Source organism: Musa acuminata, chromosome BXJ1-11, assembly GCF_036884655.1.
Source record: "Musa acuminata AAA Group cultivar baxijiao chromosome BXJ1-11, Cavendish_Baxijiao_AAA, whole genome shotgun sequence".
Classification (NCBI taxonomy): Eukaryota; Viridiplantae; Streptophyta; class Magnoliopsida; order Zingiberales; family Musaceae; genus Musa; species Musa acuminata.
In genome coordinates, this window is record NC_088337.1 from 18889308 (window position 1) to 18917168 (window position 27861).

The 27861-nt window shown below is 34.9% G+C and overlaps 1 protein-coding gene across 1 annotated transcript; it reads right to left on the reverse strand.

Moving 5' to 3' along the window:
- Positions 1–14108: 14108 nt before the first annotated feature.
- On the reverse strand, positions 14109–26293 carry LOC103973340 (uncharacterized). Its single transcript, XM_009387875.3, has 6 exons — positions 25850–26293; positions 15869–15986; positions 15405–15751; positions 15181–15318; positions 14997–15095; positions 14109–14807 (listed from the first exon to the last, which is right to left on the reverse strand). Exons 1-6 carry the CDS (start codon positions 26251–26253, stop codon positions 14291–14293), a joined length of 1623 nt encoding a protein of 540 aa, XP_009386150.2. The 5' UTR covers positions 26254–26293; the 3' UTR covers positions 14109–14290.
- Between the last annotated feature and the right edge of the window lie 1568 nt (positions 26294–27861).

The window sequence follows — 27861 nt, forward strand, 5'->3', positions numbered from 1 at the left end:
GAATGTCTGGTCTTCCGATGAACTCTCGAACTCCCAACGAAATTACATCCTTAACTCCGGGACTTCATTTTGCTTCATGCCTTGCTATTGTAGTTAATCCTACACATGGAAAACACACTTCGATCTAGATAATTATTACTAAGCTTGAATCATGTTGTTCGGTATGTCATTGGTCCATCGATGCTTCGTTCGATTCTTCGGCGCATCGTCTTCTCTTGCGGCCTATTGCCCAATCGGCCAGTTAACTCCGCAACTCTGATATCCTTGGCATAATATCCACTCTTCTTGGCCTGATGCCCGAATCCATGGCCTAAAGCCTTCTATCGATACGTCGATTGATTCTCCAGCTCGACGTCCAATCTTCTGACATGTTCCACCGGCCCGACATGATTCTTCCTACTTTAATTGTCTCATCCTGATCAAAGCATTCTGCATCACTCAAAACGTAGATTGAATCATAAACATTTATCAATTGGCTTTATCATCAAAATCTGAGATTCAATAGTTATAGGAAGAGGAGTATATAACCCATGAGGCATTATTTTAGATTTAGCTTGTTTACAAGTAATACATTTCTCACACAATCTCTTAACATCTCTTTTCATGTGTTGCCAAAAGAAATGATCACTTAATAAAGTTTTTCTGACCCCAAAATATCCTATTAAACCTTCACTATATGCCTCTCTTATAAGTAATGCTCTTATTGAACATTGAGGAATACACAACTTATTTTCTTTGAAAAGAAATCCATCATGCCTAAAAAGCTTATCAATACCCCCTTTCTCACATGCCCCATAAACATTAGTAAAATCATGGTCAGAATTATATAAATCTTTAATGTACTCAAAACCCAATAATTTTGCATCAAGTTGAGAAATTAGAGCATACCTTCTAGAAAGAGCATCGACAACTATATTTTCCTTACCTTATTTGTACTTGATGATGTATAGAAAGGATTCTACAAACCCCATCCATTTTGCATGCCTACGATTTAGCTTTCCTTGTCCTTTAAGATATTTCAAGGACTCATGATCAGTGTGTATAATGAATTCCTTATACCAAAGATAGTGCTGCCATGTCTCTAACACTCTTACCAAAGCATAAAACTCCTTGTCATATGTTGGGTAGTTAAGACTTGCTCCACTTAGCTTCTCACTAAAGAACGCAATGGGTCTGCCTTCTTGCATTAAGACTCCTCCAATACCTATTCCACTCGCATTACACTTAATCTCAAACGTTTTAGCAAAGTTAGGTAAAGTAAGCAAAGGTGTTGAACTTAGTTTATCTTTAAGCAAGTTAAAAGCATCATCTTGTTTTTCACCCCATCTAAATCCCACATTCTTTTTTATGCATTCAGTTAATGGTGCAGTAATTGTAGAAAAATCCTTAATGAATCTTCTATAAAAGGTAGCAAAACCATGAAAACTTCTAATATCACTAACACTAGTGGATTAGCATATAATTTTTCTTTTCTAAGCACATCAAAAACAGCTTTTAAATGTGTTCGACCAAAAGTATATCATCAAAATAAACTACTACAATCTTTTCAATGTAAGCACACAAAATATGGTTCATCAATCTCATGAAAGTATTAGGTGCATTAATTAGGCCAAAAGGTATCACCAACCATTCATATAAACTATGTTTAGTTTTGAAAATGGTTTTCCATTCATCACCCTCACGCATTCTTATTTGATGATATTCAGATTTTAAATCAATTTTTAAAAATACACAAGAACCATACAATTCATCCAACATGTCATCTAGCCTAAGAATAGGATATCTATATTTTATCATGATTTTATTCATGGCTCTGCAATCAACACATATTCTCCAAGATCCATCCTTTTTAGGCACCAACAGAAATAGAAACTGCACATGGACTCTATGCTTTCTCGCACATACCCATTTTCCACAAGCTCACTTACTTGCTTTTGGATTTCCTTGGTCTCTTCAGGGTTACATCTATATGCTGGCTTATTTGTTATGCTTGCACTTAGAATAAAATCAATTTGATGCTCAATTCCTCTAATTGGTGGTAAACCATTAGGAATTTCTTCAAGAAAAGGATCCTCATTTTCCTACAAAAGATCAACAATAACTCTAGGCAAATTCTTGTCAATTTTGTTAGAAGCAATAAAAACATCCTTGTACATAAGTATAAGGGCTGCCTCATGGTTAAGGCTTTCTTCACATCACTCATTTTGGCATAAACATTCATTTTTCTTATACTCAAGTTTTCCCTATTTTCTCTCCCCTTGTGTTTCCTAATACTCTCATTTTTACCACTCAACTCACCTTTTTCTTTTCTCTCTTTCCTTCTCCCTCCCTAAAGTTTTGGTTAGTAAAGACTCAAGCTCCTCATATTGTTGTTTTATGCACATTTGGTCTTCAAAAATTATCTTTGGAGGCAAAGGTCCAAGCTGATATTTCTGTCCATCTATGATCAAAGAATAATGGTTCTTAAACCCATAATGTATTTCCCTTCGATTATATTGCCAAGATCTCCACAACAACATATGACCAGCATACATAGGTACCACATCACACTAAACTTCATCCTTATATCTACTAATTGAAAAAGAAACTAACACTTGCTGATTTACCTGAACTACACCACTATCATTCAACCATTGTAACTTGTAAGGTTTTGAATGTTTGATTGTAGGTAATTTCAGCTTCTCCATGAGCAAAGTGCTTGCCACATTTGTACAACTTCCACTATCAACAATCACATTGCACAACTTGTTAGTAATCAAACAATAAGTATGAAATAGATTTTCACATTGTTCATCATGTTCATCATTTTTCTTTTGCAAACTAAGTGTGTGTTAAACAACTAGATTTTCACCTTTAGCATACTCTACATCACTAGCATCCTCTAGAATGTCATCATCATCCTCTCTCTCACTTTCAGATTCAACAATTCCATCTCTCATGATCATAACTCTCTTATTAGGACATTCACGTGCCACATGTCCATGCCCAAGACACTTAAAACACTTAAATGCCTCTAGTTTAATTAGGTTGATTCTTACCTTTACCCTTGTTGCCTGATTCATTTCTACCTTTAGTTTCATCAATTTTAGTCTTAACAATGGGTTTATCATCCTTTTTACTCCAATTCAGTTTCCAAGAAGAAGAAGAACCCGAATAAGGTTTCAAATCATACCTTATGTTTTTTCTTTTGAGTTACCTCTCAATCTTCATGGCCACATTTACCATATCCTCGATCTCCACATAATGTTGTAACTCTACAAGATCAATAATATTCTTATTTAATCCACTTAGGAATCGAGCCATTGTGGCCTCATGGTCTTCCTCCACATTAGTCTTTATCATGGCTATCTCCCTCTCCTTGTGATATTCATCAACATTCATGGAACCTTGTGTCAAAGTTTGCAACCGTTGATGCAAATTCCTATAGTAATAGCTAGAGACAAATATCCTCCTCATGATTTGTTTCATCTCCAACCAAGTCTCCATGGGCTTTTCATCGTTTCTACGCCTGTCTTTACATAATTGATCCTACCAAATAATAGCATAATCACAAAATTCAACAGCGGTTAATTTTACCTTTTTCTCTTGGAGTAGTTGTGACATTCAAATAGCAGCTCTACTTTTCGTTCCCACTCCAAATAGACATCTGGATTATTCTTCCCTTGAAAATGAGAAATTTTTATTTTGATGTTACCTATGTTTCTGTCTACACCATCAAAACATCCTCTCCAACTTTGTATCCTAGGATTTACATCTTGACCAATTAGTGTAACTTGGTCATCATCTATGTCATTGCCACCATCATATTCATCATTAACAAAGGTTGGTTGTCTCCCACACCGTGATTCACCTTGCAATCTATTAATTGTTGAATCTCATATTTTGATGATGAAACCAATTAATAGTGTTTATGATTTGATCTGCGTTTTGAGTGACGCAAGAAGCTTCGATCAGGAAGAGACAATTAAAGTAGGAAGAAACATGTTAGAAGATTGGACGTCAAGCCGAAGGATCATTCGACATATCGATAGAAGGCTTTGAGCCATGAGTTTGGGCATCGGGCCAAGAAGAGCGGAAATTGTGCCAAGGAAATCAGAGTTGCAGAGGTCAACAAGCCGATTGGGCAATAGGCCGCAAGAGAGGATGATGCACCGAAGAATCGGATGAAGCGTCGATGAACCAGTGATATGTCAGACAACATGATTCAAGCTTTGTAATAATTGTCTAGATCGAAGTAGGTTTTATTTATGAAGGATTAACTATGATAGTGATCAATGCATAAAGCAAAATGAAGTCTCAGAGTCAAGAATGAGATTTCGTTGGGAGTTCGAGAGTTCGTCGGAAGTCCAGACGTTCGTCGGAAGTTCTACCGGAATTGATCAAGAAGTCCAGGAGCTTGCCGAAGAAGCTCATCGGAACTCTCCAAGAAGATCGTCGTGAAGTCCAAGAGCTTGCCGGGAGTCCACTGGAACATTGCCGAGAGATCATCGAAAGTTCACCAAAAGATTGTCGGAAGCTCACCAGAAGAAACCGGACTTATTTAGCTTAGTGTATGCCTTAGAATTTGTAGTTAGCATATAAATGAGATTGGAATTGGCCCAACCCAATTAGGGGCCAGTTGGGCCCATGTATGGGTTGTGTTGGGCCAAGTGAAAGACCCAAATAGTAACCCAACAGGTGGAACCGTCGTGCACAATCTCCGAGACTGTGTCAAGCAGTGGTACCACCCAGACACAATCTCCGTGAGACTGTCAAGCGGTGGTACCACCCAGTGATAGGGTGCTAGGCGGTGGTACCGCCCCTGTCAAGCGATGGTACCGCCTAGTGTTAGAAAGCACTAGTGATGGTACCGCCAACACAAGAAGTGGTACCGCTAGAACCTAGGAAACCCGGGATGAGACCATTTTAGGCTCTAAGTTTGAATCAACTTGAGGCCTATAAATACCCCTCTCATCCCTGGTTAACATACACAAGTACAGAGAGTTTAAAAGTGAGAAAACACTGTAGTAATCACTTGAGAAATCCCCTCCTCTAAGTTTTAAGTTTAGAATTCTGTTTAGAGAGGAGTGTATGCTTGTAAATGTCTCTTAAATCTATAAAAAAGATAAGAGGGGTGTAAAAGAGTAGTTGGTCTTCGCCCATTGAAGGAAGACCGTTAGTGGATGCCGATAGCCTTGACAGAAGAGGAATCAGGAGTGGATGTAGGTCACGATGACAGAACTACTATAAACTCAATTTGTATTTCTTTTGAGCAATTTACTTTAACTGCAAACTTCCTTACTTGTTATACTCTTCCGTACGCTTTTAATTTAAGCATCTTTATGAAACGGGTTTTTATCATACGAAGATTTTTGAACCGATGACTTTTATCTGCTACACCCCCCCCCCCGCCCCGCCTATTAGTGCCAACTTGTTCCTAACAATTGGTATCAAAGCCACGTTATTTCTCATTTGGTTTAACACTCAAGAGAAATAACTCTTTTCATATTTCAAGAGGGTTTTTCTATCATTCATCCTTCCATGTTCAATGGGACGGACTACACTTATTGGAAAACTCGAATGAGAGTTTTTTTGCTTTCTATGGATTTGAATTTATGGAATATTATCGAAAACGATTTTAAAAAGCCTTCTACTCCAATGAAAGAATGGAATAATTTGGAGAAGAAAACTTTTTCTTTGAATGCTAGAGCTACGAATGCTCTATTTTGTACTTTGAGCAAAAATCAATTCAATCGGGTTTCTACTTGCGAAATGGCTTTCGATATTTGGCACACTCTTGAAATCACACACAAAGATACAAGTAGGGTTAAAGATTCAAAGATTAATCTTTTGATGCATGATTTCAAGTTGATTCGTATGAAGTCAAACGAAAATATTGTTGACATATACACTCGTTTTACGGATGTCATCAATAGTTTAAAAGCTCTTGGCAAATGTTTTTCAAATTTTAAACTTGTAAACAAAATTCTAAGATCTCTTTCTAAAAATTGGGATTTGAAAGAAACCGCAATACAAGAAGCGAAGGATTTGAACTATTATTCACTTAATGAACTTATTGGATCTTTGATGACCTATGAAATAACTTGTATTGAACATGCTGAACATGAGAACTACCTTTCAAAGAACAGGAAGGATTTGGTACTTCAAACTATAGAATACCATTTGAGTGATATCTCAAGTGATGGTGATGATGACTTAACTTTTCACTATAAAACTTAAAAAGTTTATTAAACAAGAATTAAAAAATAAACTTAAGCTTAAAAAGAAGTTGCCAAAGAAGAAGAGAGCACTCAAAGTGACTTGGGACAAAACGTGTACATCCGAAGAAGAAGAGCAAATCGATGAAGATGAAATGACAAACTTCGCTTTGGTGACTCTCGACAATGAGGTAAAATACTCAAACGAAACCCCCTTAGTTTATTTTAAAATTACTTGATCCATTTCATATGTTATTTTTAAATTAGTATATAAAATATAAAATATAAATAAATAAATAAAATATCATGCTTTTCTTTTTCTAGCTAATTTTGAAAATGATAATGGCAATTGCATGTTTTATGATAAAGGAATAAAATCTTAGATTTAAATCTAATGAATAATCCTATGTATGTTTTTAATAAGAAATAATATATATCTTGATGATTTCCAATTTTGATTGAAAATGCTTTATGTCCAATGAAACCATGCTTGATGTCTTAATGAAAATGTTAAGGGGTTTTATATCATGCTTAATGAGTTTATAGTTTGAAATTGTGCATGTTATACATTGAAAACTTGAAACCATGTTTTGATGCCATGCCCAAAGTAGTGATGCATAATGATCATGCTTAATAAGTTCATATTTCGAAATTATGCATGATGATTTTTATGATTCTTGGCTTATTGATCTTTGTCACAATGAAAGTTACTTTTTTAGTTATAAACAAGATGGATGGTTTTTATGATGAAATTTATTTTTCGATCCTAAATGTTGATGCATGTTTTTATTTGGTATAAAAAGACAAATGTTAGGATCAAGAGCACTAAGAAGGGGGGGGGGGGGGGGTGAATTAGTGCAGCAGAAAACTTTCAACGATTAAAAAGGTGTTCGTACGATAAAAGCGATTTCGGTAGAAAAGCCGATTCGTAAATCTCTTTAACTTGTAATCAAGCGAGATGTAGTTAAAGGAAATCTATGAAGGCAGTTTGCAGTTATGATGAAAGTTAAAATGTAAGCGCAAACTGAAATATTATGTTCGTACGATAAAACTGATTTACGTCCAAACGCTGATTCGGAAAATACTGAACTTTGAAACACGATCGTAAATGTGTAGAAGGCAGTAAGCTATTGAGGAGGTTTGTAGTAAGGATAAGATGCTCAAAGTAAATGCAAACCGAGATTTAGAGTAGTTCGGTCAATCTTGACCTACATCCACTTTTGGCTTCCTCCACCGACGAGGTCACCGACGTCTACTAGAGGCCTTCCTTCAATAGGCGAAGGCCAACCACCCTTTTACAGTTTCACTCCTTTTGACGGGCTTAGGAGACAACCCTTACAGAATTTTCTCTCCTCTCTTTAAAGATCATAACTAGGAAGAAAAGAGAGAGAAGAACTTTTGGCCTTTACAATAATTTTGAGCTCTAAAAATCACAGAATAAGATCAGGATTTCGGTGTGTTTTTGGTGCTCTTTCAATGCTGAAAGGGTGGGGTATTTATAGGCCCCAACCCAGTTTGAATTTCGAGCTCAAAACTGTCAATTCCCGGAATTCCGGGATCTGGCGGTTGCACCTCCTGACTGAGGCAGTTGCACCGCCTGGGAGAGCTCGAAGACTGAGCCTCTAGGCGGTGCCACGTCCTATCAGAGGCGGTTGCACCTCCTGCTAGAGCTCGAAGACCGAGCTCAAGCGGTGCCACCGCCTGACTGAGGCAGTTGCACCTCCTACCAGAGCTCAAGCGGTGCCACCTCCTGTCAGGGGTGGTTGCACCGCCCAATCTCGCTCGGAGACTGAGCCCAGGCGATGCCACCGCCTGGCTGGAGTGGTTCAACTGCCTGGCAGAAATCAAGGTCCGAATGGGTTGATCCATTCGGCCCAATTTGGGTTTTTCAGGGGCCCAATTTTCCCAAGATTAAGTTAATGGGATCACCTCCTATTTCCAACTTAATCATTGTGCTAACTACGATATTTCCTAAAACATTTACTGCAACTTGCTCCGGTGCGTCAATCGCTTCTTCCAGCGAGCTTCCGACGAACTTCCGTCGATCATCCGATGAACCCTCGGTGATGCTCCTGCAGACTTCCGGCAAACTCCTGGACTTGCGACGATCCACTTGGCGAGTTCCAACGAGCTTCTTTGGCAAGCTCATGGACTTCTCGGATTTGTTCCCGCAGAACCTCTGACGACTGTCCAAACTTCCGTCGAACTCTCGAACTCCCAACGTGATCTTTGTCTTGATTCCGGCGCTACTCCTGCTGCATATCTTACTTTTATCGTAATTAATCCTGCACACTTATCTCAATATATAGATTAGATAATAAATGATAATTGACTTCATCATCAAAATCCAAGATTTAACAACAAAGGCATTCTTGTATGAAACAAACAACTTAAAATAAAACACGTAAAAAAGGAATACATTTTCAAATCTTTATCTTATTGATTTTTTGATAAAAGATTAATGAATCCATGTATATTATGCATTTGTGAATCTCTTGGACTATGAAAATGAATTTGAATGAGTTTCATCGAAATCATAATTTCTCGAGATTTATAACATGAAATCTTTTATGAATCAAAATTTCTTATTTGATCTCTTATATTTCTCTTTGTCATTTACTAAAGAGAAAAATAATCCAATTCATGATCTTGATTTTTCAATATTTGATACTTGAAATCTTTCTATGAATTGAGATCATTTTCTCCTTGTTTCTTTTTGTTATTCACCATAAAAAAAAAAAAAAGAGGGAGACTTATCCTAACAAACCATGATATGCTACTTGACATCTTGAAAATTTATGACTTGAGTTTTGTTATGCATTTCTTCCCTTCTTCGTTCTTGTTTACAATGACAAGAGAGAGAAAAAAAAATCGCTAGCATCTCAAGAGATTGATAAATCTACTTACGTCATTTTGAATCTCTTGAAAATGATTTTGCTGATTTCATGATTTGAATTTAAATAAGTTTTATTCAAATCATGATCTTGATTTCTTGGAATTACTTGAGATTTTTTTTTAATCAACATCTTTTATTTGTATTCCTACGATTTTCTTGGTATTTTATTTAAAGAGGAGATTTTTTTTGAATCATGATTTTTTGAATTATAACTTGAGATCTTTCATTAATATATAAATCATGACCTTAACAAGAGATTCTTATGAATCAAGATTGTTTAATATGTTTCTTCTTTTTTCTATCCAAAAGAATCATAATTTATCTTTTGATATTCATAATTTGTCTTCATGAATTGTATACCTCATCACCAAGTTAATTTTTCTTGATATATTTCATTTGATAATTTGATAAATGATGAATGTTTGGTACCAACAATCATGAAGTGATAAATGCTTAAAAAAAAATTTAATGTTTGATATCATTAATGCTTTAGTATCATGCATGAGAAAATTTCATGATCAAATTGTTGATTTAATGCATGAAGTGATAAATGCTTAAAAATTTTAATGCCTTAGCATCATGAATGTTATGCCCAAAATGATATATCATGAATGCTTGAGTATCATGTATGATATGCCTATAGTGATAATTGATTTATTTGTATCATGCATAAAGTAAGGATGCAAATGTAAGGGTTTGAAATTGTGCATGTTTTAATTTGAAACTAGAATGATGCACAAACATATTGAAATAAAATTGATACTTTACATTTATCATAATTTGAAAATTGATGAATTACACCATTATATTATTATTCCCCTTTTTTGACCAATGACAAAGGGAGAGAAAGAATTGTTAATGTGCACATCGCGAGAAAGATTTGCTAGCTTGCACAATTCAAGAAGATGCAAAAACATGCTAGCTTGCTCATCTCAAAATAAAAGCAAAGATTGCTAACTTACTTATTTCAAGAAGCAAAAGTTATTTTCTTGAACATCTCAAATATTGCTAGCTTATATTTTCTAAAATGATGTAAAAAAATTATGCTAGCTTGCATGATGAAAAAACTTGTTATAATTGCTAGCTTGAACATTACAAATGAAGCAAAAATTGCTAACTTGCACTTCTCAAAAGAGATGAAAAAACTCACTAGCTTGCATGTTCTAAAGTAATAATTTTTTTTTTTGCTAAATTGCTAAGCTTTCATAGTTGTACTTCTCTTTTTTGTTGATGACAAAGGGGGAGAAGTCATGATGATAATCATGCATGCAATGATGTATTGAAATTTTGATTATGCATGATTTTATGTTGCACATATTCATGATGAAATATTGCTTCGACTTGAATTCAACTTGAATTCAAGGTTCTATCGATATGGCATATTGATAGGGAGAGTTTGTTTAAACTCCATCATCAATTAGTTATCATCATCAAAAAGGGGGAGATTGTTGAATCTAGAATTTTGATGATGAAACCAATTGATATTGTTTATGATTTAATCTGTGTTCTGAGTGACATAGGAAGATGTGATCAGGAAAAGACAATTAAAGCAGGAGGAATCATATTGGGCCAGAGAGAAACATGTCAGAAGATTGGACATCGAGCCGAAGGATTAGTCGACGTATCGGTAGAAGGCTTCAGGACATGAGTTCGGGCATCAGGCCAAGAAGAGCGAAAATTGTGCCAAGGAAATCGGAGTTGTGGAGGTCAACTAGCAGATTGGGCAATAGGCCGCAAGAGAGGACGATGCGCCAAAGAATTGGATGAAGCGTCGATGAACCAATGACATGCTGGACAACATGATTCAAGCTTTATAATAATTGTCTAGATCAAAGTATGTTTTATTTGTGCAGGATTAACTACGATAGTGATCAAGGCATAAAGCAAAATGAAGTCCCGGAGTCAAGAACGAAATTTCATTGGGAGTTCGAGAGTTCATCGGAAGTCCAAACATTCATCAGAAGTTCTATCGAAATTAACCGAGAAGTCTAGGAGCTTGCCAAAGAAGCTCGTCGGTACTCGTCAAGAAGATCGTCGTGAAGTCTAGGAGTTCGCCGAGAGTCCGCTGGAACATTGTTGAGAGATCGTAGGAAGTTCGCCGGAAGCTCGCCGGAAGAAACCGAACTTATTTAGCTTAGTGTATGCCTTAGAATTCGTAGTTAGCACATAATTGGGATTGAAATTTGGCCAACCAAATTAGGGGCCAGTTGGGCCCATGTATGGGCTGTGTTAGGCCAAATGAAATGTCCAAATAGTGACCCAACAAGTGGAACCGTCGTGGCACAGTCTCCGAGACTATATCAGGCAGTGGTACCACTAGTCTAGGCGATGGTACTGCCCAAACACAATCTCCGTGAGACTGTCAGGCGATGGTACTGCCTAGTTACAAGGTGCCAGGCGATGATACCACCCCTGTCAAGTAGTAGTACTGCCTAGTGTCAAAAAGTACTAGCAATGGTACCGCTAGCACAAGCGGTGGTACCACTAGGACCTAGGAAACCCGGGATGAGACTTTTTAAGCTCCAAGTTTAAATCAACTTGAGGCTTATAAATACCCCTCTCATCCCTAGTTAACATACACAAGCACAGAGAGTTTAAAAGTTAGAAAACGCTGTAGTAATTACTTAAGAAATCCCCTCCTCTAAGTTCTAAGTTTAGAATTCTGTTTAGAGAGGAGTGTATCCTTATAAATGTTGCCTCCTAAACCTGTAAAAGGAAGAAGAGGGATGTAAAAGGGTAGTTGGTCTTCGCCCATTGAAGGAAGACCGTTAGTGGATGCCGGTGGCCTCGACTAAAGATTAATCGGGAGTGGATGTAGGTCACGGCGACCGAACCACTATAAACTCGGTTTACATTTCTTTTGAACAATTTACTTTAACTGCAAACTTCCTTACTTGCTATACTCTTCCGTACGCTTTCAATTTAAGCATCTTTACAAAACGGGTTTTTATCGTACGAAGATTTTTGAATCTTTAGACATGTTTACAACCTGAAAAGCAAACTTAGAATAGCCTCACCAACACTCCCTCACATGTTTCACACTAGATTGGATTCACTCCACTGTGTTTCACACAATTTTTGGCTTTTCACTACTAGACATGTTTCACCAACACTCCCTCACATGTTTCACACAATTTTTGGCTTTTCACTACTAAACAATTTTTGGCTTTTCACCAACACTCCCTCACATGTTTCATACTAGACATGTTCACTACTCTTGCCTTTTACATCTCTTGTTTTGTTCTTTAAGTTCTTAGATTAACTAAGGTACCTAAACAAATAATTCATATTATGGCAATTCAAAGGTAGTGAAATTGGGTATGTTTAAAAGCAAGCAAAAGGTAGGCCAATTGAAAGGTGTGTGTAATACAATTCAATCATAAGCAAAGATTAGAATTCAAATATCAATTGAACAAAGAAATTTTTTATGAAATTAAGAAAGATTTCTAAATCAAAACAAGAATTCAAATGAACAAAGATAAAATTTTATAATTTACAAGAATTCCTTGAATCCGCAAAAAAAAGAAAAAATCAATTCTGATCTCTTTCTCTTTATTTTACCTTAGATTTTCCCTCCCTTTTTTTACGTTTGATTTTTTTTTTTTATACTATAAAGTATGAAAATAAAAAGAAGAATTATAGACACAAGAAGTACAACAATGAATATGAAGGAAGAACATCAATTATAGATATGGTGCAAGAAGAAGAAGTAGAAGAGAAAAGAGAAATATAAAAGATAAAAACTAAATCGATACGCAAACCTCAAGCCAAGCTTTGGTACCAAATGATGGAAATCATCAACTTAGCAACCATACACCCCGATAGTTAAAGAGCTATGATACATATGAAATGCAAATTAACCCCCTCCAACAAATTGAAATAAGACAGATCATTTAATATTGAAGTTAGGAAAACTATTCTAATCACTTTATCAATAAAAATTTGATGAAGTAATTAGAACAGTACTTTAATTCCCTTAAAACAATACAAAATAAGAAGTTTGATAAGTTGAAAGAAAAAGCAAATATTCTTGGGTTTTGAATGCCACAAGCAGAAAAACTTGATAAGTTTCGAAGTTCATGCAAGAACTTAAAAAAAAAATACTAACCAGTGTTAAAAGTTGAATATACTTCTCAATTGCTTCCTTAGAAAGAGAGTCAACCTTGTTTATATAGTACAAAGGCCAAATTCAAAGGAAATAAATCCATTAAATACATTAAATGACATTCATATTCCTAATTCATGAATATAGATCAATCATGAATCTACCTTAAATTGATTTGGATAATTATTCATAAATAAACTCACAATTCCTAATATTGTCCAATATGATTGAATGACCTTTATTCCTCAAAATAGGCTTAAAATTTATCCTTCTCTCAAATTTAGACTTTCTCTTCATGATTTGAACTTATTTGAATCACGTTGACCATTTTAAGCTCTTCTTGCATCCATAAAACCTATACCTTGATTGAGTCTTGACCAACTGCTCCTTTCAAATATCTTCCAATAAACAAGTTAAAACTTTTTTCATCATTTTAGCTTTAACTTTTGTTATTGATCCTCCATGAATAGTTAAAAGATCTTTGGCAGAATTATGATCAACTTGATAGTTCATATCAATATCAATAAGTATTCACTCTTGATGCATACTGATCAAAATATCCACCATTCAATTGTATACAATATTTATCATATTGCATTATATTTGTCATAATCAATGATACCGATCAATCTCAGAGCACATAGATTACATTCTTTTTTCTCAATAGGTTCTTCTTATCCTGCAATCTAATCTAATAACAAATAAACAAACAAGTTTAACAATAAAAGATTATCCATCAAAAAGTCCACCATTCAATTGTATACAATATTTATCATGTTGGATTATATTTGTCATAATCAATGATACCGATCAATCTCATAGCACATAGATGGCATTCTTTTTTCTCAATAAGTTCTTCCTATCCTGCAATCTAATCTAATAACAAACAAACAAGTTTAACAATAAAAGATTATCCATCAAAAAGCCCACCATTCAATTGTATACAATATTTATCATGTTGGATTATATTTGTCATAATCAAGGATACCGATCAATCTCATAGCACATAGATGACATTCTTTTTTCTCAATAAGTTCTTCCTATCCTGCAATCTAATCTAACAAACAAATAAACAAGTTTAACAATAAAAGATTATCTAGAGGATTTGTGGAATCTATGACTCAATTTTCCACTGCCAAACCACTCAGCTGTGTCATCCTCACTGCTACAGTTGTCCAGATCCATGTCGCTACTAGGAGCCGCTGATGGCACGTCATGATCACTTTCCTCCACACACTCCCCTGAAGGGTCTCGATGCCTTCTAGACATTTTTTCCTTCCACCTCTGCCTCACGGTAGCATCTTGAGAAACTGCAGTTCTACCTCCTATTATGGGAAAATTATTAAACCCTTTCCACGAATTAAATCTATTGTCACCATAATCACTGCATTCGTCCTCACTGGATCTCCAAAAATCTGAGTCTTCCTTCTGTGTCACTACCTTCTTTGCATCAATGTCACTGTCTCTAACAAATGAGAAACTATAACTCTTCCTATCTACTTGACTGCCATGCTCTGATCTAACAAAGTCACCATTGTTTATTGCTTTTGGTCGCTTCCAGTCACATCTCAAACACACACTGTTCTTTCGAAAATTAATGTAGTTACACCTGTAAAGAAAAAGAGAAGTGATTCAATAGTATTGGTCATAAACAAGGACTTGTGCAAGAAGCTTGAGTAGCAACAACATTCATCTCATTCTCAAAGACGAATGGTCGTCAGTATCACAATTCAAAAGCACAAAAGGAAATCATCACTATTAAAAAAATAAAATATTGGTAAAGGATAGATGACCCTACGAGATGCATTCCCATTCCCCAGGATTAAGCTGCCGATTATGTGGCTTCTCATGGCACTGCAGACATTCAGTATTTTTGGCAAAGTTCAAGAAGTTGCACCTGAAATTACATTAAAAAATAACATAAAACTAGAAGAGAATCATAATCTAATTTTTAATCAAGGTTGAGATATCAGAAAACAAACTTCTGGCATATCCAATCTCCTTTCTTAAGAGGAAGATGTCCGTGTTCCTCTTGCAGTTGTAGCATTTTAAATCTCTCTTGGAATTGTCCATTGCAACGCAAGCATGTGATGTTCTTAGCAAAGTTCAGAAAGTTGCATCTTGCAATGAGAAAAACATATTGCATTAAAAATTAACACCAAAAAAAGTGAACTCTTTCTAAATCCAACATATGTCAGGAGGATACTTGGGACAGATCCAATCCCCCTGCTTTGTAGGAACAGAAAGTTGGCCCTTAAAAAGTTGATGCCCGTTTGCTTTGCTCTGCCTATGTAGAGGCCTTTTAGAGGTCAAGGTAAGACTATTCACGTCAAGTTCCTTGGAACTAAATTCCACCATCTCATTCAAAAGTTTCTTAACTGATTCTTTAATAGTCTTGTTCAGGCAAGCTGAGTTCTCCACTGATCCAGTTATAATATCAAGTCCATAAGTCAATAAAATGCGCATCACATCAACAGTTCTTCCTACTTCATCTTCACGTGCCTTAACATATGCTCTCTCGCAACTAACCCGCAGACTGCATGAGCTACAAACCTATAGAGCATAAGAAAATAATGGATAATTATGAAAGAAGTCCTAGTATTCCTTCGCCCCCATTTATTTCTATTTATAGAACAGTTTTGAACTCTAAGAAACATTTTCAGCGCTTACATCTCCTTCCTGAATTCCCACATAAGCCCTCAAACGTTTTCCCGAGTTGACAACTTTTCTGTCTATGCTGGGACATCCACATTGTCCAATTATATGAATGTCCCTCCTGGACAAATATCTGCATCAAATCCATATGTCAATAAATGTCAATAATAATTATCGATACTGGGATATTCACTGACAATGTTTCAATATTTTTAACTGACAAAAGTTTCAGAAATTTGCAGTTGTCAATAAAATGTGCATCACATCAACAGTATGCATCATTCACTTTTAATGTAGAACTAACCAGAGCATTAAAATCTCGCCTGCACGTCATGGGCCAAGGCGCATAAACCCGAGTAAATATTTATCACACCACCAAAACAAAGGAAATGATGATCCACCGACGACAGCGAGCTAGACTAGTTTTTTTTTTTTTTTTCTGAAACCCAATCTAACACATAGTTACCTAAGCAAAAGCTTACACAATATAACTAAAATAATATTAATCACTATATTTTAAGGATTAACATGGTACAATAATAAACAAAGGATTATAATATCATGAAAATATCTATTTCATATTCCTGAGTCATTTTTTTCTAACATCAATATTTTCAATGGACCTTGTTATAAAATCCTCTTTGACACATGTCATCCACTAAAGGTTTGCCCCAAAATTTTCTAGCTTTCCACTACCTCAGCTCAATTTAAACATTCTAGCGAGCGACAAACTATCCTGAAAAATTTATATAACAACGGAGTGAGCATATAAAGCTTAGCAAGCGACTAACATATCCAGGGCGAAAGAGGACAATTTCAAACAAATAAGGTACCAAATACAAGGCAGGGATACAAGAGTTCATAGATAACCGCTCAATGAATGAAGAATTACAATGTCATTTTATTCAAAACATGTTTTATTCATAACAATGGAGTAAAGACTAATTGAAGCATATCAATAACATAAGGAGCATTTCGGGGTATATCAATGGCGTATGATATATTACGGAGCATATCAATAGCATATGAAACATTTCGGAGTATATCAAGAGCGAAAGGAAAATGTTTCAAAGCATATCAATGGCATATGAAATATTTCGAAGAAATATTTCGGAGCATATCAATGGTGTATGAAATGTTTCCAAACATACCAATGGCATACGAAATATTTTAAAGCATATCAATGGTGTATGAAATGTTTCATAACATATCAATGGCACATGAAACATTTCGGAGCATATTAATGGTGCATGAAATATTTCAGAGCATATCAATGGCATATGAAACATTTCGGAGCATATCAATGGCGTATGAAACATTTTGGAGTATATCAATGACGTATGACATGTTTCAGAATATATTAATGGCATATGCAATATTTCGGAGTATATCAATAACAAATGAAGCAAAAGCTCAAACATATCATTTAACATTGCATACATTTCTTTCTTATCCAAAGCACAAATAGAAGCATATAACCCAAGCTCTAGATATCATATCAAACACATAAAAGGCGAAGTGGGATCAGTGATTTAAAAAGCGCTAGGCGCCAAAAGGCACCAAGGTCCAAAAACGCCCGAGGCGCTAGGCGCTTGCCCAAGCGCTCGCCCGAGCGAAACGAGGCGCTAAAATATAAAAATATATAATATAATTAATATAATTATTTAAATAAAAAATATGCTATTAAATTAAGAAAATCGAATACAAAATCACAATGTCATATTAATAAAAAGTCTCAAAAATTAAAATAATAAAATTTTACATCAAATCTATTGAGTTGCTTTGTACACTTGCCATTTATTCTGAAACCTAACAATAATTTTAAATAAATAAAAATTAATAATATTAAAATCAAAATAATATATTATTAATCTAATAAATAAAAATACTATTATTAGTATACAGTTAACTGTTAATATACTGTTAACAGTATAGTGAGAAGAGTGTGAGAAGACCGAGGCTACTAAGGCAACGACAGCGGGAGCGAGAGCGGCGAGCGATAGCGTGAGCGAGAGCTACGAGCGGCAACGGGTGTGGAAGTGGGAGCGGGAGCTACGAGCGGCAAGCGGCGACAACAACGATGAGCAACGATTGTGGCAGTGGCGAGTAGCGACAGTGGTAGTGGCAGCAGAGAGCAACGACAACGGAGAAGAAATCTCAACAGCAAAATCGCGAGTGTTAGGGTTGGGGAAGTCGGAGAAATCGTGAGAGGGAGCCTATCGGTGATTTAGTTGGTTCGATTGAGCCAACTAAAGCACTGGAGACCGAACCAGACGTAAAACACTGGTTCGGTCGCCTGGTTTAACCCGGGCGCTCGCCCGAAGCGCCCGGCGCCTGGGCTCGGGCGAGCGCCTAGGCGGCGCCTCGTTGAAGCGAGGCGCTCGGGCCTCGCCTCGCCTTGCCCGAGCGCCCGAGCGCCTATTGAAATCACTGAGTGGGATTTCAAACATAATCTCCCATATCTGAGAGTGTCATCCATCCACGTTTGGATGAAGCCAAAGAGGGCCAGCAGAGCATCGTGGGCTCTAAGCATATACCATTTACCATTTCTAGCAAATGTCCAGATAATCCCTTTACCATTTCTGGCAAAAGTTCATATAATCCCACAAACACCTAAGTACAAATGGGCATTTTGAACAATAAAATTGGCACATATCGGAAACACATGTGGAACAACAGAATGTATGTGCCTATATGAAACATTGCGATAAAAACATAAACTTTACATAATAGATTTAGGTATGCAAATAATTGAATGACAAGAGTATACAGGATTTCAAAGCAATAATGTAAAGTTCAACTGAAGTAAGGATTTTAGCAGAAATCAATTTCCAAAGAGATGAAACAAGAAAAAGTGAAATCGACCAAAGCTCGATTCGGACAAAATTTGAGAGGCACATTACATGAATTATTTGGATAATCAATTATGCTCCAATTTGCAAAAATTAGGTGTAATTCGAAAGATGTATCAATCTAGTTTTTGATAAATCAAATTTTGTATAAATTGAAGTTTCAAACAAGGAGTTATAAACAGTTTAGTAACCAAAGGTCTAAGAATATTATCTCTGTTTTGCAGAATTCATAGGGTTGATTAGAAGAAATGTTTCAATAAGTATTTATACTTCAAATCTTTCAAATCTGATATGCACAGAAAGATTTATGAGTCTAAACTTTTATAAATCATGTTTTGCATAAATCAAAATTTCCAACAAAGAGTTATAAGCAAGAGAGTACTGAAAGGTCAGAACCAACAGTCTCTGCTTTATAGATTTTATAAGGTCGGTTGAAATAACAGTTTGGATAGATAATTAGACTCTAAATTTATCAATCTTAGTATCAAAAGAAAAATCTGTGAGTCTATTTTCAGATGAATTTGGATTTTCCTAAATAAAAAATCGATGCAGAAAGTTATAACTAAAACAATGAAGAAAGGTCAAATCTCAAAAAATTTCAGATTCATAATTTTATTCCCAAACGACAGAAATATCATGTACGACGCCAAAATCTTCCAAATTTTTCAGAATTAAGATGAAATCAGAGATCAAGATTACTATAAGAAAGGGTTAGAACATTTGTCTTAGAAAAATACGATTCTCAAATATGAAGAATTGATGCAAAACCTCAAGCTAAAGCAAAGCTTCTTCTTCAATTTAATTCATCTTCCCTTCTCTTTTCAAGCCTACTCTGGTTGCAACTCTTTTGTTAAGTTCTCCTTTAGTTTCTCCTCTTGTTACATTAGGTTTGGCTAATATAAGGATTGCAAGGTGACAAGCATGCATGAAAGAAGCTTATGTGTCATCCATAGGACAAACATAGGTGGCATCATCCATAGGTTAGCTAGTGACACATGACCTTCATTTTTTTTTAAAACTTAATATGAATTTTTTACGAATCATATTCAATTGCTAAAATTTATATTTAGGTCTCTACATTACAAACAAGCCCTTACAAAATTTTCAAAAATGAGATATTACACTCTCCACTCTTTAAAAGAAAATTTTAGTCCTCTAACTTTGATGAAAAGATGAGATCAAGATTGCACCTGGATAGAGGTCATCAACATCATTGAGTCTTGCCCTTTCCTTATAACATTCAAATCAAAATTTTCTTCTAATAACTTCCATTGTTTCACAACCAGTCTGGCCATAAAACTTGTAGATTTTATACTAAGTGCATCAGCTACCAACATTGGCTTTACCCGGGTGATAACAGATGGTACAATCATAATCCTTTAGAAGTTCTATTTATCTCTGTTGCCTCATGTTTAACTCTTCCTGAGTAAAAATATACTTTAAACTTTTATGATCAGTAAAGACTTTAAATGTCTGCCCATTCAAGTAATGCCTCCAAATCTTTAGAGCAAAAATAATTGCTGCCAATTCCAAATCATAAGTTGGATAATTCAGTTCATAACTCTTTAGTTGTTTAGAAGCATAAGCAATCACTTTCCCCTTTTTGCATCGAAACACATCCAAGGCCCTTTCATGAAGCATCAATATAACCTACAAATCCCGCGTTACCACTTGGAATAGTGAGAATAGGGGCACTATTCAAACCAAAAAGCATTACTAAAAATTCGTAGTGACCATATCAAGTTCTAAAAGTTGTTTGTAGGATATCCTCCTTCTTGATCTTTAATTGATAATAACCTGACCTCAAATCAATGTTGGAGAATACTTATGCACCTTGCAGTTGATCCAACAAATCATTCATTCTAGGTAGGGGATACTTCTCTTCTTTTTTTTATCGCCAGATTCAACTGCTTGTAATCAATACTAGCATAATAGGAAGATAGCCAATTCATGCCAAATATAATATCAAAACCCTATATCTCTAGGAGAATCAAGTCAGCAAGGAGTTCGTGTTCTCTAATAGAAATCAAACAAGATGGATAAACCAAGTTTGTAGTCAAAGAATCCCCAACGACAGTAGTTATATATAACATATAATCTAGTGGTCTAAGTTGAATGCCCAAGTAATATGCAAAATATTGTGAAACAAAAGGTAAGTTGGAACTAGGATCAAACAAAACTTTTTGTATTTTATCAGAAACATTAATAGTACCTTCGACCACTGATTTAGAAACTTTGGAATCTTATTCAGTGATAGCATATACTCTAGCATGGGCTGATGGTCTAAGAGGTAGTGGCTTTTTCTTCTTCTTTAGAGCGTAATTTTTTATTTTATGATCCAACTTCCCGCAAGCAAAACAGGCTCCAATTACCCAAAAACATTGACTTGTTTCATGATTTAACCCGCATCTTGCACATGATTGAGTCCTCTACAATGGCTGTTCTTTCTCAAATCCAAATGTCTTAACCCTCTTGTTTCTTGTTTCAGATTCATTCCCTCTCTTACTTTTACTGATAAACTTGTCTGTATGTTTCTTACCCCTGATTTCCTGAATTTCCTCTAAGTCTCTTTCATTATCAAAGCCCCTTCTACCACATCAGCATATGCTTGGAATTTTAAGGCTGATATCCGACTTCTTATTGTTGGCCTTAAGCCCCTTTCAAATTTCTTTGCTTTTCTAGTTTCATCATCAGTTATATGAGTGGCAAATCTGGAGAGTTCAATGAATTTAGATTTATACTTTGCTACCGTCAAATTTCCCTTAGATAAGATTCAAGAACTCCAATTCTTTCTACTCTATAATGTAAACTGGGAAATATTTATCGTTGAACTTTTCTACAAATACTTTTTATATGATTGGCTCGTGTTTGACTTCATAAATCCCTTTCATCGTTCTCCACCAATGCTCAACCTCTCCTTCCAACATAAAGGCAGCAAGAGAAACTTTATGATCATTAGAACAATTTAGGACATCAAATATTTTCTCTATCCGCATCATTCATCATTCTGCTATCATTGGATCAGGCTCACCACTAAAACTAGGAGGAAGAAGCTCCTTAAATTATCTCATTCCTAATCCATTCTAATTTAATGTCCTCGATCAACACTTTCATCTCACTCAATTACTCAAAAGAAGATGAAGCAAGAGGACTAAATATCCTCGACATTATAGATTACTAAAAGAGAACAAAGTAATTTTTCACCGATCACTATAGTTTACTAGACCTCAATATATTTTGCAAATCAAACATATCAAATATCTTAGTAATCCTCAAATCATACTCTGATACCACCCCCGCCCCAAATCATACTCTGATACATTCCTTTCTTATCTAAAGCACACATAGAAGCATATAACTAAAGCTCTGGATATCATATCAAACACATAGAAAGCAAAGTGGGATTCCAAACATAATCTCCCACATTTGGGGGCGTCATCGATCCACGTCAAGATGAAGCCAGAGGGGGTCGACAGAGCATCGCGGGCCCTAAGCATATACCCTTTATCATTTTTAGCAAAGGTCCATATAATCCCACAAACACCAAAGTACAAAAGGGCATTTTGAACAATAAAATTGGCACATATCGGAAAGACATGCAGAACAACGGAATGTATGTGCCTATACGAAATATTATGATACAAATATAAACATTACATAATAGATTCAGATATGCAAATAATTAAAGGACAAGAGTATACAGGATTTCAAAACAATAATGTAAAGCTCAACTGAAGTAAGGATTTTAGCATAAATCAATTTCCAAATAAATGAAACAAGAATAAGTGAAATCGACCAAAGCTCGATTCCGACAAAATTTGAGAGGCACAATGCATGAATTATTTGGATAACCAATTATGCTCTAATTTGCACAAATTAGGTGTTAAGATGTATTAATCTAGTTTTTGATAAATCAAATTTTGAATGAATTGGAGTTTTGAACAAGGAGTTATAAACAGTTTAGTAACCAAAAGTCAGAGAATATTATCTCTGTTTTGCATAATTCATAGAGTTGATTAGAAGAGATGTTTCAATAGGCATTTATACTCCAAATCTTTCAAATCTGAAATGCACAGAAAGATTTATGCGTCTAATTTCTGATAAATTATGTTTTGCATAAATCAGAGTTTCCAACAAAGAGTTATAAGCAAGAGAGTACTGGAAGGTCAAAACCAACAGTCTCTGGTTTATAGATTTTATAAGATCAGTTGAAATAACATTTTGGATAGGTAATTAAACTCCAAATTTATCAATCTTAGTATCAAAAGAAAGATCTGTAAATCTATTTTTAGATGAATTTGGATTTTCCTAAATCAAAAATCGATGCAGAAAGTTATGGCTAGAACAATGAAGAAAGGTCAAATCTCGAAAAATTTCAGATTCACAATTTTATTCCCAAATGACAGAAATATCATGTATGAAGATAAAATCTTCCAATTTTTTTAAAATTAAGATGAAATCAGAGATCAAGATTACTATAGGAAAGGATTAGAACACTTGCCTTAAAAAAATACGATTGCCAAATACGGGGAATTGATGCAAAACCTCAAGCCAAAGCAAAGCTTCTTCTTCTTCAATTTAATTCCTCTTCCCTTCTCTTCTCAAGTCTATGCTGGTTGCAGTTCCTTTGTTAAGTTCTCCTTTAGTTTCTCCTCTAGTTGCATTAGGTTTGGCTAATATAAAGATTGCAAGGTGGCAAGCATGCATAAAAGAAGCTTATGTGTCATTCATAGAACAAACATAGGTGGTACCATCCTTAGGTTAGCTAGTGACACATGTCCTCCATTTTTTTTTAAACTTAATTTGAATCTTTCACAAATCATATCCAATTTCTAAGATTTATATTTAGATCCCTACATTACAAACAAACTTTTACAAAAGTTTCAAAAATGAGGGATGTTATAAGTTACCTATGGAGATAGGAAAAGGGGTGAGCATTTTAAAAAATATTCAATAAGTGATCAAACCTCTCTCGTAGGATGTGTAAGCACAATTTAAAATATATTATACACATTAAAGTACTTATAACACATCAATAACAGAATAACACATACATTTCACATAGTCAAATCAATAAGTATAAAAATAAGAAACAACTCATAAAAGTCACGTTAATCATGTGCTTGTATTCATATGATAATGTATCTTTCTTTTATTTTACTTTTGTATCTGATAGTTATATTATATATTATATACTAGTATTCTTTTCAAAAAGATATAATAAGTCACTTCGGTACGTACTAAACCCAATGGAATCAAACCCCACACTATGGATAATATATTTGGTGACCTTTAAATGTTATCTCACGTGCCGGGTCATGGGTTTATTACCCATTGGTACATTTTTTACATTATGATATTTATGCTTTCCTTTAAAATCATCGAATGATATATTTTCTCTTTAATTTCCTCAACAAGGCTACTACCCATTACCACTAATACTACCCCATCGCCTCTGCCTTGGTAGGCTTCAATGCCATCCCTTTGCCAAACCAAAGGTTTACCATCCTTGATATCCCAATGAAATATAAGCCCTATAGTTAACTTATTGAAAGTTGATTAGTTTCCATATACATAATATTGATTTATTTATAATACATGTCAATTTGTTACAGTAATTTTTTTAGGGCATGATAAATTCATATGTAATACATGGATAATGTATCCATTGGATAAAATTTAAATAATCATGTCATCACACAAGCAATACAATCAGAAATATTATCAGGTAATTACAAGAAGAAAAATAAACTATGACATATTATGATATTCAATCAATGAATATAAAATATGCTTTTATTCGGATCATGCTGGAACTTTAGTTTAGTCGTTTTAGGTCATAATTGTAACATTAAAGTGGTTTCTACATGATTGGATCAAAGTATTCCTGTTATTTTTGTCTAGATGCTAGTACATATAATGGGTGTTAATTTGTTTCCTCAGAACATTGTATGAATTGTTCCTTCGACTCCTAACCTGAATTATGTCGGCATTTTTGAATTAAATGCCAGTGGAGTTTCAGCTAAAAGTTCGGCTGATCTTAATAATACTCTTATGCTCCCTTTTGGTGTTTATGTATGATAATATTTCATTCTTATTGTCTGCTTAAACTGTTCCCTCTACTCTGATTTTTGATGGTTCGATGGGTTCATACTCACTAATTTTACTTAATTGTCTCCGTTACTAGTCTCTGTTCATAAACCATCCAGTTCTTGATCTTCCCCTCACAAAAAATCATCATTTTTTACTGCAGATTAATATTCTTAGTAACCTTTTTGTCCCCCTTTGCAATCACCAACCAATTTCTAGTCCTTGTTGACTTCTATAATCAGAATAAAATTTTCTTCTCCAAACAAATTTGTGTCTTTGTTTTGAACAAAAGTTCAAAACATTGATGATGAGCTATCAAAGAATTCAAATATCGATCTTGTTTTCCTTGATCTTCTTTGACAATAATCTTTTAAATATGATTACACCACCAACAAAAATAGCTAATAGCCTGTCCATAAAAGGTAGAAAGGGGTTGGAAGGATACTGTCCCATTCTCACCGAAGTGCTCTTGCAACTATCACTCTCCTATACATTTAAAGAGTTTCTTATCCTACTTTTATGCAAGAAATAATGTTGGACCTAAAATTCAGTGCAGTCTTTTTAATAGTTTCTAGCTGTGGTTTTTGCCACATGCTGCAACTTACTTGGAACTGTGAAAAATATTGCATACACCTAGACGTGTTCGATCTTATGATATAATATGTAAACATATATGACAAGACATAGATCAGCGAACAGATGAATTCTCCAAGTAGTTGCCTAAAAACTCCCTATATAGAGTTAAAGATTTAAGTTTGCAAATGCGCCAAACATTGCAGGCTCATAACTGTGACAAGAACAAAACAATATGCTAGAAGAAACCTACGATACTTTTTAAATGATCTTGAAAGACATGATTGTGGTGCTACTAGTCACATTTATTTTCTAGGAAGTCCAGTTGGTTTCAGGCAATCATACAAACGATGCACTCAAATTGACTCTAGGCATGCGAAAAGGAAAAGACAAATATTTCAAAAAGGTTCCTTCCTTTCATGTTCAATTGAGTAGCACACGAACCAAAAGACAAGGAGGAGGCAAAAAAATGAGCTCTTGCCTGATGATATAAAACCGGTCTCGTGCAAAATTGAGGCATGCCGTCCGGATAAGATTGGAATCCTTGGAAGCACTCAAAGAAGACGATGAAGATGCATCACCCACCCGCAAGGCAGAGCGGTCCAAGTAGCCCTTCCTCAGCAGGTGTTCCATCAGCTGGACCCATTCCGGCCACGGGTGCGACACCTCAACCACCCCACCTACACTCCTCCCCCGTGCTGGTGTCGACGATTCCTCCTGTCGTCGGGGTGGCGTAGCGGGGAGGTGGTCGAGGGACCGGAGCTCTTCGCAGACGAAGCCAAGGCGGGGATCGGAGAGAACGCGCTCCGGAGGCGGGAGGAAGTGGGCGAGGCGGCGGCGCGAGGCGTGGGTTTGGACGCGAAGCGGGGAGAGAACGCGATGCATTCGCCGCCGGAAAACCCCCAAAGCTCCATTCGGTAGACGCAGAAAATTATTATATTGAGGGTTTTATTACACTTTAGTCCGTAAACATCAACTAAATCTCATATTTGACCAAAAATCTCATATTTGACCAAAAATATTATTCATTTATTTATGTATATCTTTATTAAAAATTAACAGAAGTAAAACTTTTCCCTTTTATTACATAGCTGGTGATGCATGGTTTGGGATGGTAATTACTATTTGTAACCCCTTCTTGTTCTTTATAATCTCAGAACTTTAGATATTTTTATTTTTATTTTTGTAAATAGACACGTATATATAATTTATAATTAATTCTAATAAACTTTTTTACTTATTATCGACAACCCATTTTCTTTCTTTTTTTCTCCTTTTTTCTTTTAATTCTAATAATCTTTTTTACTTATTATCTACAACCCATTTTTTTATTTTTTTCTCCTTTTTCTTCTTCTTTCCTGATATATAATATAAAATAATAAAAAGATAGATGATGAAATGAGATGAACTAAAGATTAAAAAAAAATAAGATAAGAAATTATTTTAATATTTATTTAATAAATTAATATTTTTAGGCTCATATATATTTTTTAATAGTCCAGAAGATACCATATCTAATTGTATTAATCCAAATAATATTAAAATGGTTATGAATAAAAAATTTTAATTTTATTAATTTTAAAATATTATAAATAATAAGAAGGAGACTCTAAATAGTATGCTGTTACTTCTATCATTTGATACCATGGCATGCTCTTTTACATGGATAGAAAAATAAATAAATAAAAAAGAGATTTATCAAGAAAATTTATGAAAAGGTTAGGAGCTAATACATGGGTAATTTTGCAAAACAAACCATCCTCCGACTTAATTGGACTCAGTTTTGCAAGAACATGGGCTTAGTCCATGAAGTCTAACTGAGCCATTGTGGGCCCAATCGTATCTCAATTGGGTGTGGACCATTATATGTTTGGGATTAGGATTTAGTGGTCATCCATCAAATGGACAAATCAATGGCTAACATATGCTAGAATATGTCTACATGAGCGACTTTTGAGCGACTTTATCTCACGTGGTTATTTGACTTGGACAATAGAACTCTTATTATAGACTTTAGTACTGGACTTGAAATAGTCGTGATGAACGTTGATAAAGATTTTGAATTTCTTGATAATAATCCCAAACGCTTATATAGAGAGGAGTACTGTTCCGATATTATTATTATATTTATGAGATTTAACAAATGATGTGGACAATTCTATATGGATGGATGAGCTAATATAAGAAAGAGTCTAACTGATTGTGTATAGGTGAAGAGACTCACATGTTGGATAATCTATGATCCAAGTAATTTTATCATGTTGTTGTAATATTATTATTAATTATATCTTATATATATATATATATATATATATATATATATATATATATATATATATCATCGTCGAAAGGTATATAAATATAGATATGTGACAATGAAATGACATTTGAAGATATTAGAGTCAATAGTGATTCACAATAAACTACGATCCTGTAATTTAAGTTTAAAAAAATAATAATAGATGGATTTTAAAATGTGGATCGATTATTTAA

Coding starts and splice junctions, on each gene's coding strand:
- LOC103973340 (XM_009387875.3), bottom strand. CDS start 26,253: ATGCATCGCGTTCTCTCCCCGCTTCGCGTCCAAACCCACGCCTCGCGC. Junction 15,096..15,180: donor GGAGATTGGATATGCCAGAA/GTTTGTTTTCTG, acceptor ATGTAATTTCAG/GTGCAACTTCTTGAACTTTG. Junction 14,808..14,996: donor GGGGAATGGGAATGCATCTC/GTAGGGTCATCT, acceptor TTTTCTTTACAG/GTGTAACTACATTAATTTTC.